The sequence below is a fragment of the Magnolia sinica genome, chromosome 14 (genome assembly GCF_029962835.1).
Source record: "Magnolia sinica isolate HGM2019 chromosome 14, MsV1, whole genome shotgun sequence".
NCBI classification, from domain to species: Eukaryota; Viridiplantae; Streptophyta; class Magnoliopsida; order Magnoliales; family Magnoliaceae; genus Magnolia; species Magnolia sinica.
Window position 1 is genome coordinate 35,043,981 of NC_080586.1, and position 15,205 is coordinate 35,059,185.

The following is a 15,205-nucleotide window of genomic DNA, read 5'->3' on the forward strand; positions in this document are numbered from 1 at the left end:
TATTGATCCAAAACTTCTGTGACCCCTAAAAGGTTTTCAATGGTAGACGTTCAATCCTCCACAACCTTTTACAGTGTGGTCCACTTGATAGCTAGATCTGTCTTATTTTTCATCTCAAGCCTTAATACGAGTTCGTCCAATATATGGACAGTTTAGATATAACACATACCTCATCATAAGACCCACAAAAAGTGGTGGGGATTACAAAAGTAAAAAATAAAATAATAATAAATAAATAGGCCAGGAACTTATGGCTACGGTGTTTTCTTACTCGGGGGAATGGATTAGCTGTTACCGGGTATTATCCTTACCATGTGAGGCCCACCACAATGAATTTATTTCATATCCAAGCCGTCCAGCTGTTTTTTCAAGCTCATTTAAGTACGTTATCCCAAAATTTAAGCAGGATCAAATCTCTACTAGACCACACCACTGAAAAATTTGGTAAATGACCATTAAAAGCTTTTTGTAGGCTCTAAAAGTTTTGGATAAATCTAATATTTATATTTTTCCTTAATCCAGCTTTGGTTTACCTTATCAACGGCTTGGATGGAAAATAAAAATTACGGATGTGCTTACCGTGGGACGTGCAAGGTTTTTTATGGTGAGCGTTCAATCAACACCATTTCTTGTGGTGTGGTCCATCTGAGATTTGTTAATTTTTGAGTCGTTATCTAAAATGGGCTGAAAAAACAGATGAACGGATTGGATATAAACTACATGATCAAGGTATTCTCTACGTTGAGAGTATCACTCACTAAGCTGCACCTGGTAACACGTAATCCGCGCCCCTTACTCCGACCACGTACCATAACTGAGGAGCTGCAGCTGAAAGACACGTGGCAATTCGGGCCGCGTTAGACGGCAGAAAGCGTCCACCCTTTTCGCCGAGGAAGAGAGAACGCCGAAACTAATCAGCTTTTTTTCTTCTTATCCCTTGCTTGGCTGCCTCTGTCATATGCATAGTGACAAATACCTTGCCTTTGCTGCCTATCTACTTCTAAAATTCTATAAATACCCTCACTCCATGTCGTAATCTCATCGACCAAGAACGGTTACGAAGGAGAAAAATGGGAGCTCTGGATTACGTTTCCGATCTATTCTCATTCCCACGCAGCAACAGCAGCATCAAGAAGCGCAAGAAGCGCAAGCAGTTGCAGGTGTGTATGCTAATTTGATATTTTGCACCCACTTTATTTCATTTCCACCCACCTACTTTCCACTTTTGGTAATTGAACTAGTGCAAATGGAGAAGTGGGTTTTTGGAACTGAGTTGTGGATGGTAGCGTATATAAGTTAGTATATGCTATCAGCGTTTATATATTAGATTGGGTACAGTACGTTGTAGACGAACCGCGCCAGCATTTCTGTCCTAGAGTCAGATGGATAGAACTTGCATGAGATCCACCCCGTCCAACTTGTACACTGATTTATGTTTAGTTGGGAACCCAAAAATCATGATGATCCAATACTCAGGTGGGCCACAACATGAAAAAAAAGGTGGGCCACAACACAACATGGGAAACCGCTGTGATGCTATGCCTACTGTTATTTTTGTGTAGGGTCCACCTTGGTGTTTATATGACATCCAATCCATTCATCTGATGTAACTCATTGGCATGAAAGAATTACTAAAAATTTGCAAGATTCCAAAACACGGAGTGGCCATATCACGTGGATATATATTTATGGGCTGCCCCGCCTGAGTGTTGAATCAGCCTATTTTTTGGATCAAAGGGGCGGTGTACAAGATGGACGGTGTGGATTTGTTGCACTTTAATTCCTTTTCCTACCTTAGAGAAACTTATCTTGTAAGGTAGATAAGCGAGCTACGTAGGCGATTTCCGTTCTCAATTATGGGGGAGTGTGGTTTTCAATCGATGGGATTTACTAATTATTATTTATTTGTGTTGGATCAGACGGTGGAGATTAAAGTGAGGATGCACTGTGAAGGCTGCGAGAGGAAGGTGAAGAAAGCTGTGGAAGGCATGAAAGGTACGCCCTGTTTCTCTATGTATGTATTCGCTCACGTGAGATGGAAGGAGCGCTTAGCAGCGCACTGCCCATATGGTACACGTGGGCGAGATCCGGACCATTCACCACTAAGGGTAGGCAGCGACCATACCTGGCCCAAAATTCAAGTCCGGTGCACCGGTGAGGCGGGCCACATGTATCTGACTATTTGGTTCGTACATGCTCACAGTGTGTATTCTCATGCATAGCTGATACACCGAACATTTAGTGTATGTACACTATTTCCCGACCACCTGCTCTGTGTCTCATTGCTACCATCCGATCATGCCCCAGTATACGCTATTGATATACCAAACATCGGTGTAGATTGCCCGCAACCAGAAACACTGTGGGCCCACGGTGATCTTTGTGTTATTTCCATTCCATCCATCCATTTCGATGGGCTACACATCAATAAACGGCGGCGAGATTGAACTCCCATCATCAAAACCTCCTTTGGGACCACAAAAAAATAAAAATAAAAATATATATACTGCCAGATTGAGCTCCTGCAGTTGAAACATAGGGGGATGGAAACAGATGGACGGAGTGGATCTTCTAAACTAATGAGCTGGAGAAACAGATGAACGGATTGGATATAACACAAATATCGCAGTTAGGGGTGTACACAGGTCGGGCCGAGTCGAACTGGCCTCAGCCCGTCCAGGCCCGTTCAACAGCCGCACCAGGCCCGAACCCGGCCCGGCCTAGTCACCGGGCCAACATCACCAGCCCGAACTCGGCCCGGCAGCAATCGGGCGAGTTCGGGCCAGTTTCGAACCTTCGAGTTCGGGCCAGTTTCGAACCTTATGGCAAGTTTATGGGAAGGGCTTTGGTAGGTAATCCGCGTCTCATTATAATTTACAAGTTCATGAGAGAGAGGATATATTATAATTTTACTACATTTACATACATTTGACAAAGCATAAAATAAAACATTTCATATAAACTGAATACAGTCATACACTACTAACTACTGTCGAGGAGATTCATCTGAGCCCGAGCTGCTACATAAATCTTCGTATACGTACTCATTCACCTCTCCCTCTTCAGAAGGTGGAGATAGCTTTTTATCGCCCTCCTCTTGTATAGTTTGAATTAGATTTTTCAAACTATGTTTGTGAGAAGATTTATACGTAGTTCCCAACGTCCTGTAAAACGCACCCAGACTGGAGAGAAACTTAGCTGAATTCTTACTATTTTTCTCTTTACCCGTGCAGCTTGAACCTGCTTTGACATCATGTGGTCTTGGATGACATCTCTGATGTGTAGAAGCTTCTTCCATACTGCGCTTTAAGGCGAGTTGAAATTGTTCTTCTTCCAATGCTAATAGTTTAGCTTCCTTCTCTGCCTCAGAAAGTTTGGATTGAGGAGTGAAAGCTTTTTGATTTGAATCAAGAACTGCTTGGAAAATAACTTGGATTTCTTTTGAGGCTTTAGGACATGGTCTTGCATCTCCACCCCGACAGGATAAGTGTAATCTAAGCCGATTAGTTTTATTAACAAACTTGGCTCCACACAAATTACACAAAATCTTGAACTTTCCAGACTTTGGAGAATGGACTAAGGAACCATAGTCCCAAACGTTAATCGATGGTTCGTTTAAAGACATATCTACATATTGTGTTAGAAAAGTATTTTAGGTTTTTTAACAATAATGAAATATCGACATAAGATAAAAGCAATTTATGGATTAAAAAATAATAAAAGTCAACATAACTGATAAATAAAAATAAAAGTCAGTAAATAGATGTAAAAATGTATTGCGCAGCTTGCATAACATCCATCAACATAACAGATAAATAAAAATAAAAGTCAGCAGACAGATGTAGAAATGCATTGCGTAGCTTGCATAATATCCTTCAACATAACAGATAAATAAAAATAAAAGTCAAAAGAGTACCCATTACAACATTTGCAAATTCAAATAAACTAAGAAGATCATAACATCCATCCCAAACATCCATCATATTGCTGTTGTTTCATGTGTTGCGGCTTCATTCACATTCTCCTCATTTTCTTCATCAAGAACACCTCCTAGACTCGGACGCAACCAATCTTGTGTACAAATTAATGCTTCTACTGTATCTGGTGCAAGGGAACTTCTAGTCTTGCTCACGACCCTGCTCCCTGTGCTAAATGCAGATTCTGATGCCACTGTTGAAATAGGAATTGATAAAATATCTCGTACCATCGTCGATAGTGTAAGATATTTTCCTTCACTAACTCGCAATTTTCACTATTCCAAAACATCAAACTTTGAATCTTGCCGTAGTATGACCGACTCTTTGAGATACATGTCTAACTCTGATTCTTTCGTGCTTGTGTCTGTATTTTCTTTTTCTAAGAAAGACATGAAATCATCATCGTCAAAGCTTGAAGCAACTTGCGATCTAACTTCAGAAACGCTTGGTGTGGACACTGTGGTTATGTACGCGTTGTACAATGCTTCAATTGCATCACGAACCTTCGAGGTTTCAGATATTGCCTTTTCAGTAGGATAAATCCTCGTGAAGATATACTTAACATAACTCATCTTGTGCCGAGGATCAAGAACAACAGCTAAAGACATTGTCAGGTGACAATTATCCTAGTACTTATCGAACTTCATTTGCATACCACCTGTCATGATTTGGAGAAAAAATGGACCGTCATCAGCAGCTTTCTTCAAGGCATCCTTGATCCTCTACACAGATGAAAGAAACATATTTGCTGTAGGAAACTTATTGCCAGAAAATATTTTCGTACAATCATAAAAAACCTTCAAAAATTTGTGAACTTCTTTTGCTTTGCTCCAATCATCATCAGTAGGCAACCAAGCATATGTTCTATCACGCACTGCATATTCTGGAAAGGCATGTTTCAATTCCAGAGCTGAATCCAACATCTCAAAAGTGGAATTCCAACGCGTGCATACATCTAGCTTCAACGTTTTTGGAGACGTCAAATTCAAACGTTGGACGATGTCATTCCATATACTCAATCTTGACGGCGAGCCTCTTATGTACTTTACACTCTCCCTCACATTCTCTATAGTTTGGTCAATTGATCTCAACCCTTCTTGTACAATTAAGTTGAGAATGTGTGCACAACACCGAACATAAAATATTTTTTCCTCAAAAAATAAACTGTCGGTTGCCTTGAACTGATTACGTAAGAATTGTATGACACTGTCATTTGTCGAAGCATTATCTAAAGTTAATGAACTGACTTTTTTTTCAATGCCCCAATCTCGTAGACAGTTGTAAATGCAATCTGAAATAACCAGACCAGAATGGGGAGGTGGAAGGTGGCGAAAGTTCAATATTCTCTTACAGAGTTTTCAATTTTCATCAACATAGTATGCAGTCAATGAAATGTAACCCTTTCTTTAATTTTGCGCCGTCCACATATCAGACGTCAAGCTTACCCTTGAAACCGAATCTAAAACTGCTTTCAGCTTCATTTTCTCACTGGCATACATCTTCATGCACTCCCTCTTCACAGTAACACGGGAGACCTTCTCAAACTGAGGATTAAGGTATTTGTTGTATCCCATAAATATTTCACTCTCTACCATCTTAAATGGCTGCTCATCAATGATAATAAGCTTTGCAAACTACTCCTTTAGTTTCTCTTTTTCAAACTTATGAGTGGTAAGCGTACCTTCAGAAGCAGATCCTTCAGACTTTGTAAATGATAGCAATTGTTGGCCTAAACGTGGAAGTTTAGGTCTCCTTGCACAGCTTTGTCTATGTCTGTTTAAATGAGACGTCGACCCCCTGACACTTTTGGTATATAGACTTTTGCAGTGCATACATCTAATCTTAGGGACATTGTTAACTACTACTTCTTCAAAATCATCCCAGACAGCTGACCGTTTCTTTCCTTTGTTTGCAGCTGAAGACCCCTCTCCCTCAACAACAAGTGGTGAAGTGGCTGACGCACCAGCACCGGCACTAGGGTTAGGTTGGACTTCATCCTCACTAGCCATTTCTAAAGATATGAAACAATTTCATTTATCCTTATACCTTAATAAAGAATTTCCTAAGCTGATAAATCAGTTACCTATTCAATGCTGGATAGATAGTAATGTTTTCATTATTTAATTTAAATGCTACGCCAAAATTTCGACACCATCTCCCCTTATCTCTCCAGAATATATTAATCTTGTATTTGATTCACACGTCAACTATCCACACAAAGTGTGGATATTTGATGAGGAAGTAAATGCAAGAAATATATCCAGAGAGAATTAGGAGAGACGAATCGAAACAAGCATGTGCATTTAAATTAGAATAAATGAAAATATTAATATCTATCTAATATTGAACTGTCCAAAAATGAACAATTACGTAAGAATTTCTATGCATCCATGAACACACTCAATCTATGTCTGGCAACATAGAAATCCTCAAATGGGTAACTGATTATCCTATATTACAACAAAAATATAAAAAATAATTAAATCAGTTACCCATTCAATGTTGAATAGATAGTAATGCTTTCATTATTCAATTTAAATGCCACGCTAAAATTTCGGCAGCATCTCCCCTTATCTCTCCAGAATATATTAATATTGGATTTGATTCACACGTCAACTATCCACATAAAGTGTAGATATTTGATGAGGAAGTAAATACAAGAGATATATCCAGAGAGAATTAGGAGAGACGAACCGAAACAAGCATGTGCATTTAAATTAGAATAAATGAAAACATTACTATCTATCCAACATTGAACTGTCCAAAAAGGGACAATTTGAGAATTTCTATGCATCCATGAACACACTCAATCTATGTCTGGCAACGTAGAAATCCTCAAATGGGCAACTGATTATCCTATACTACAACAACAAGAATAAAAAAAATAAAAATGTATCTAATAGGCAATTGGTATAAGCATAGATTAAGACTAACTAACAAAAACAGAAAACATTTGTGATAAAAGATTTCATGTGGAGCTTTCTAGTATATACTATATACTCATACATGAAGTCCTATTTAAAAGCAAAAGAAAGTCAAGCTACATTCCATCCAGCGTAGATCCAATTTTTTAGACGGTTTAGATTTAGGTACATGTGTGATGCATACAGAAGCTGAGTGCGTACCAAGGCAATATCCATACCGCTCATTTTGAATGTTAGATGGGCCACACGACACCAATGACACACATCAGGGATCCCCCAGTCCATAGAAGGGTGACTTCAAAATAGTTGGCAGGAAAATCAGTAGAATTTCTCCTTTACCAGGAGGAAAATTTAAAGGAAAAATGATTTTTTACCACGAAATTTCTTGGGAGTTGTCATTTCATTTTATAATGCTATCAAGGTAGTGTTTTTTGGGAGAGAAACGGCCAAAATGCCTTCATTATTATTATTATTATTTTTTTTTAAAATAGGGAAAAATTAAAATTTGTAGGGCCCATGTGGCATGTATATGACTTCCAACCCGTTCATCATATGAGTTACATGTGAATTTTGAATAGATAGGGTGGTGTATATTTTTGTGGACCCGCCTTATGATTAAATCACACATATTTTCAGTTCATCTGATTGTCTTGGTGGATTGTATTTGTTGGACGGATTAGATGTCATACATATACCATACAGCCCACAATTCTCGATTTTACTACTTTGTTAAAATAAGAATTACTATAGGATTTTGAGGTAAAACTACCAAGGAGTTATGCAGGATACTCTCTTGGTTGCTGGAGAGTATAATGATTCATATACATGCACTAAGAACTTAAATATTGCCATGTGCATAACTCAAGTTAAATTGTCCAAATCTACATACCAACTGTAGATTGGTCATAATTTCAAAATTAGATTGATCAAAGAGTTCTAAACTCTGATTAATGGACCATTTGTTCAGTGAATAAGGATCATTGGTTATGTTTCATTTTAACCGCAATAAGCCGTTCAGGTGAGGATGTAATTTCTTTATTTTATGTGACATGTGTCATGATCAGTCATCAATTTCAACCGTTTATTCATTCTTTCACCTGGGACAAATGTTAGATTGTAAAAATCATGCTATACAATAGTCCTAGCGTCATGAAAAAATGGAGTCACTAGCAAGTAAAGAAACGAAATAGTTCCAATCATCATCTTGAAATGTTTATTCTATATATCAAAAGAAGCAAGATTTGATCATGCCATGCATCCGATCTATAACACCTAAAAATGGATGGTTGTAAAAGATGGCCCACTTCAAAAGGGTTAAGCTCATCCAATCAAGGTGATGTTTTACCATGGGCTTTCGATGAACGGCCATGCCGTGTTTGGCATCTTGGATTCAGAATCTCCTATTATTATGAAATAAACACAAAAAAGAGAGAGATTTGGAATTCACACTGAGAGAGAGAGAGAGAAATCATACTCGTTGCAGTTAGACGGAAAGATGAGCGAGCTCTGCTAGACGGATGGCGAGAAGAGTAGAGAGGCGGAGGTCCTCTGGCGGTTGGACGGACGGACGAGCAGAGAGAGGCGGACGGCCTCTGGTGGTCGGACGAGTAGAGACTGAGAGAGGCGGACAGCCTCTGGTGGTCGGACGAACAGAGAGTGGCGGACGACCTCTGCTGGTCGGACGAGCAGAGAGAGGCGGACGGCCTCTGCAGGTCGGACGATCAGAGAGAGCGGACGGCCTTGCACGGTGGACGACTTCTAGTGGTCGGACGAGCAGAGAGATGTGGACGGCATCTGCTGGTCGGACGATCAGAGAGAGGCGGATGACTTCTGGTGGTCGGACGAGCAGAGAGATGCGGACGGCCTCTACTGGTCAGACGATCAGAGAGAGGCGGACGGCCTCTACTGGTCAGACGAGAGAGAGAGAGAGAGAGAGCTGAGAGAGAGAGAGAGAGATTTGGTGGGGTCGGGCAGGGAGAGAGCGAGCAGGGGAGAGGGTTTGGTGGGGACGGCTGGGGTCGGGCGTTTTCTCAAATGGGAAAGGGAAAGCGACCTAGGGATTTTCTTAAAGGGGTATATATATACACGTATGGCGAGTCGGGACGGGTCGGGCCGAGTCGGGACAGGTCGAGTCGGGTTTCGGGCCGAGTCGGGCCGAACTTGGACGTATCTGAACTCAGCCCGAACTCAGTTTCGGGCTGCAGAAACTAGCCCGTCCTGACCTGAACTCAGTTCCGGGTCGGGCCGAGTCGAGTTTTTTCGGGCCGGGTCGAGCGAGTTAACTGGGCTAGCACGGTTTGTGTACACCTCTAATCGCAGTGGGTAATCGGCGTCCGAAACATAATACAATGACGAGACTTGATGAATAGAATCCAGGATATCGCCTCCAAATACTTGGATTATTCGGTGCATATTCCTCAGCGTCTTCACTTTGCGGTGCAGGTCTGACCCACGTGGACGTAGACAGGAAGCAGCAAAAGCTGACGGTGTTGGGATACGTGGACGCCAATAAGTTGTTGAGGAGGGTGAGGTGGCGGACTGGGAAGATGGCTGAGATCTGGCCGTACGTACCATACAGCGTTGTGTACCATCCATACACACCCCGCGCGTACGATAAGAAGGCGCCGCCCGGCTACGTGCGGAATGTGGTGGACCCTTGGTGCTCTCTGGCACGAGCCAGCTCGATCCAGGAGAGGTTCTCCACTGCTTTCGGCGACGACAACCCCAACGCTTGCGCCATCATGTAACAAGGCCATTGTATATGCATTTTATGACCATATGTGCTTTTTTATTTATTCGATTATTTTTTGTGTATCTTGAAAACAACAACCCCAACGCTTGCGCCATCATGTAACAAGGCCCTTGTATATGCATTTTATGACCATATACGCTTTTTTATTTATTTGATTATTTTTTGTGTATCTGAAAAACAAGTGTGAAACGCACCTACACGATTTTTGTGTGTATGCGTCAGCTCGTGTGTACTTGTATATATGGAATATATGGAATGTTTTGTTCCCGTAAATCTCAAATCCGTTGAAATTGGTGCCTTCAATCACTCTTGAAATAAGAGATTTGGATCGATTGATGGTAGCTTTGTTCGAACAAGGAAAATCTCAAAATTTTCAGTTTTGTCTCTGGAAAATTTTGGATATGTTTGATCTATCAAATATGGAGTCTTTATTGATAGAGATAATTCTGAAAAATCAAATCAGCTCTCTCAAGGCTTTTGAGTAAGTTCAATCAAATCAAACTTGAAGTGTGGATCAATTGAAGATCATAGATCAATTGAAGGTTCAATCGACTGTGTGCATAATTATGTGGAAGTGCGTGATTTTATTTCTAATTTAGAAAGTGTGTTATATAAAATGAGTTATTATGGGATTTAAAAAAAAAAAAAAACACAATTGTTTTAGAGAGAGCTAGGGTTTGGAGAAAGGGGATTTAGGGTTCCTTATTTTAGGGTTTGATTATAAGTTGTTCATCTTTTATAATTTCGTTTTCATAGTAGATTGCTTGTCACTTTCTATCGTGATTTTTTACTATAAGGGTTTTCCATGTAAATTATTATGTTCTCAGTACATGCTCAAATTTTCTTTCTCTGTGCTTATTTGATTCAAATCCGGGTCACATTCGGGAGACGTTTTCGCGCCCAACAAGTGGTATTAGAGCAATCTAGTTATCAGGTTAGGGTTTGAAATTGAATTTGAAGACATGGCATCTAAAGGGACGAATGTTAAGTTCGAGATGAAAAAATTTATAGGCAAAAATAATTTTAAACTGTTGAGCATAAAGATCAAAACCATTCTAATTCAGCAAAGGTTACAGTAGGTACTCCTTCAAAAAGTGAAGTGTCCTGATACTATGAACGATGAAGTGGGATGAACTATATCAAAAGTCAATTAACATAATTCAACTTTATTTGGCCAATGGAGTCCTCTATAATGTCATTAGTGAGATAACCGTAGGATTGTGGGCGAAGTTGGAGAGTTTTTGCATGATGAGATTGCTCCTCAATCATCTATTTCTAAATAAGCAGTTCTATAATCTAAAGATAACAGAAGGGACAGATCTCAATGAACACAATAACAACTTCAATAAAGTACTTTGCAACTGATGTCATAAATGTCGTAACAAAAAATAGATAGATGAGCATATGTCATGCTCAATATTATAATTAGAACAATTGGTATATAAAAATAGGTGTTATAAGTAGAATGAAGTAAACATAACCGAAATTCAATCAAATGTGTGTCCTTGTTACAGTTTAAATGATAAAGCATACTAAAATGCACCATTGTCCCTACTACAATCCTAAGAATGCACATGCAAGTACGGATGGCAAAGTAGAAAAGTACTTGGTAGATTCGAGGTCCTCGGTCGTGGCCTGCCCTGACTAGGGACTGACGCGGATTAGCTACTGAACACAACAGTAGTAAGTCGACCCCACTGCTTTCTATGGTGGGGTCCACTTAAGATTCTTATTTGCCTGATTCTTTCCATCATGTCATAAAATGACTCCCCAAATGTATGGACAGTGTGGATACAATACATCATGGTGGGTCCCGCCCTGGCTCACTGGTGGTCCGGCCAATCTCGGGACCTTGCTAACTCACTGTCACTGGTGGCCCGCCTTGGCTCGATCTTGCTGGTGGATTGCCTGTGTAATATCCCGAAGTTTCATGGCCAAAGTTTATACTCGTGCTCGAGAAAACCGGGTGTTAATAATGTATAAACTGGATGCTTAAAATCGCACCCTATTTTATTCCATTTAGATTACATCCAGATACATTCTAGAAGGTAGCATTCACAAGAATAATATTAACTATATTTCTTATTCTAAAATCAAATAAATTATTACAATTTCTGAGTTGCGTAGTGGACTTATAAAGAAAATAAACCATAAACTAATTTTTTCCTAGTCTAATCAGTACAGTCTTCTATCAAGGTCCGGTCTCCTGGGTCCTCGACCTATACGTCACCTACAACATTTGTACGGTTGGGAGAGAGTCAATGCCCTACTCATAGTGATGGTTATATTTTAAGATTAACAATAATTCAAGAGATAAAAAAAAATAATGTAAAGGTTCCGATACGTCTCGTACTCTATAACTACAAGAGGTATCAATGCACAAACAATCTATATAAGATGCATGCCTAGCAAAGTACTTCGACCTCTGAAGAGAGAGTTATGAGGGTTACTATTGGACAAGGCGATGAAGGAAAAATTTAGGACCGATGACTATGATCCAACTTACGGATGCCCAAATGGTCTCGGAATATGAAAATTCTAGTCAGAAATGAAAGAGCACTAAAGTACCTTTCAAATTCCCAAAAATCGACCAATCCGACATCAAATGATGGATTTATAGGCGTCTCCGTTGGATCTCACGATTTAAAAAGATTAACATTCCATATTGTAAAATGACGATTGAAGAGTTCCAACGTGCTTTTGGCATATCGAACGGTATCTGAATGAGGCAATTCTGGTGCGACATGGAAGCTTGACGAGTTGCCATTGCAATGAGCTGAAATAGTCTAAATTTGACCTCTAAAGAGAGAGTTATGAGGCTTACTATTGGAGAAGGAGGTGGAGGAAAAATTCAAGACCGACGATTGTGATCCCACTTACGGATGCCCAAATGGTCTCGGAATACGACGATTCTAGACAGAAATGAAAGAGCACTAAAGTACCTTTCAAATTACCAAAAATTGACCCAATCCGACATCAAATGGAGTTATAGGTGTCTCCATTGGATCACGCAATTTGGAAAGATTAACACTTCATATTGTAAAATGATGATCGAAGAGTTCCAACGTGCTTTTGGCATATCGAACGGTCTCTGAATTAGGTAATTCTGGTGCAACTTAGAAGCTTGAAAAGTTCCCATTGCAATGAGCTGAAATAGTCTAAATTCGACCTCTAAAGAGAGAGTTATGGGGGTTACTATTGGACAAGGAGATGAAGGAAAAATTTAAGACCGACGACTGCGATCCCACTTACGAATGCCCAAATGGACACGGCATATGACGATTCCAGTTAGAAATGAAAGAGCGCTAATGTACCTTTCAAATATCCAAAAATTGACCCAATCTGACATCAAATGGTGTTATAGGCGTATCCGTTGGATCGCGCGATTAGGAAAGATTAACACTCCATATTGTAAAATGATGATCGAAGAGTTCCAACGTGCTTTTGGCAGATCGGATGGTCTCTGAAGTAGGCAATTCTGGTGCAACAGGGAAGCTTGACAAGTTGCCATTGCAATGAGCTAAAATATTCTAAATTCGACCACTGAAGAGAGAGTTATGAGGGTTACTATTGGACAAGGAGATGAAGGAAAATTTTAAGACCGACAACTGCAATCCCACTTACGGATGCCCAAATGGTCTCGGAATATGACGATTCCAGGCCAAAATGAAAGAGAACTAATGTACCTTTCAAATTACCAAAAATCGACCCAATCTGACATTAAATGATGGAATTATAGGCGTTTCCGTTGGATCGCACGATTTTAAAAGATTAACAGTCCATATTGTAAAATGACGATCGAAGAGTTCCAATGTGCTTTTGACATACCGAACGGTCTCTGAATTAGACAATTCTGGTGCAACCTAGAACTTGACAAGTTGCCATTCCAATGAGTGAAAATATTCTAAATTCGACCTCTGAAGGGACAGTTATGAGGGTTACTATTGGACAAGGAGATGAAGGAAAAATTCAAGACCGACGACTGCGATCCCACTTATGGATGCCCAAATGGTCACGGAATACGAGGATTCTAATCAGAAATGAAAGAGCACAAATTTACCTTTCAAATTACTGAAAATCACAATTTGAAATCAAATGATGGAGTTATAGGTGTCTCCGTCGGATCGGGCGGTTTGAAAAAATTAACACTCCATATTGTAAAATGACGATCGAAGAGTTCCAATGTTCTTTTGGCATATCGAGCGGTCTCTGAATTAGGCAATTCTGGTGCAACCTGGAAGCATGATAAGTTACCATTTCAATGAGCTAAAATAGTCTAAATTCGACCGCTGAAGAGAGAGTTATGAGGGTTATTATTGGACAAGGCGATGAAAGAAAAATTCAGGATCAACGACTGCGATCCCACTTACGGATACCCAAATGGTCTCGGAATACGATGATTCCAGTTAGAAATGAAAGAGCACTAAAGTACCTTTCAAATTTCCAAAAATTGACCCAATCTGACATCAAATGATGGATTTATAGGCGTCTCTGTTGGATCACAGGATTTGGATAGATTAACGCTCCATATTGTAAAATGACGATCGAAGAGTTCCAACGTGCTTTTGGCATATCGAACGGTCTCTGAATTTGGTAATTTTGGTGAGACTTGGAAGCTTGACGAGTTGCCATTGCAATGAGCTGAAATAGTCTAAATTCGACCTCTAAAGATGGAGTTATGAGGGTTTCTATTGGAGAAGGAGGTGGAGGAAAAATTCAGGACCGACGACTGCGATCCCACTTACGGATGCCCAAATGGTCTCGGAATATGACGATTCCTTTCAAAAATGAAAGAGCACTAAAGTACCTTTCAAATTACCAAAAATCAACCCAATCTGACATCAAATGATGGAGTTATAGGCATCTCCGTTAGATCGTGCGATTTGGAAAGATTAACACTCCATATTGTAAAATGACGATTGAAGAGTTCCAACATGCTTTTGGCATATCGAATGGTCTCTGAATTAGGCAATTTTGGTGCGACTTGGAAGCTTGACGAGTTGCCATTGCAATGAGATGAAATATTCTAAATTCAACCTTTGAAGAGAAAGTTATGAGGCATACTATTGGAGAAGGAGGTGGAGGAAAAATTCACGACCGACGACTGCGATCCCACTTACGGATCCCCAAATAGTGTCAGAATACGATGATTCCAGTCAGAAATGAAAGAGTACTAATATACTTTTCAAATTACCAAAAATGACCCAATCCGACATCAAATGATGGAGTTATAGGCGTCTCCGTTGGATCGCGCGATTTTGAAAGATTAATAGTCCATATTGTAAAATGATGATCGAAGAGTTCCAATGTGCTTTTGTCATATCGAACAGTCTCTAAATTAGGCAATTCTGGTGCAACTTGGAACTTGACAAGTTGCCATTCCCATGAGCGAAAATAGTCTAAATTCGACCTCTGGAGAGACAGTTATGAGGGTCACTATTGGACAAGGAGATGAAGGAAAAATTCAAGACCGACGACTACGATCCCACTTACGGATGCCCAAATGGTCTCGGAATACGAAAATTCCAGTTAGAAATGAAAGAGCACTAAAG

General features: G+C 40.0%; 1 protein-coding gene across 2 annotated transcripts; it reads left to right on the forward strand.

Moving 5' to 3' along the window:
* Positions 1-877: 877 nt before the first annotated feature.
* Positions 878-9,956, forward strand: LOC131225565 (heavy metal-associated isoprenylated plant protein 26-like). Of its 2 annotated transcripts, XM_058221115.1 has the most exons (4): positions 878-1,160; positions 1,920-1,995; positions 9,344-9,652; positions 9,760-9,956. In XM_058221115.1, the coding sequence occupies exons 1-3, from the start codon at positions 1,071-1,073 to the stop codon at positions 9,646-9,648; spliced, it is 471 nt and encodes a 156-aa protein (XP_058077098.1). In that variant the 5' UTR covers positions 878-1,070; the 3' UTR covers positions 9,649-9,652; positions 9,760-9,956. The 2 variants fall into 2 exon arrangements, 1 of the variants encoding a protein (XP_058077098.1); XR_009161398.1 differs by lacking the exons at positions 9,344-9,652; positions 9,760-9,956 and having other exon boundaries at positions 878-1,332; positions 1,920-2,624.
* The last annotated feature ends 5,249 nt before the right edge of the window (positions 9,957-15,205 follow it).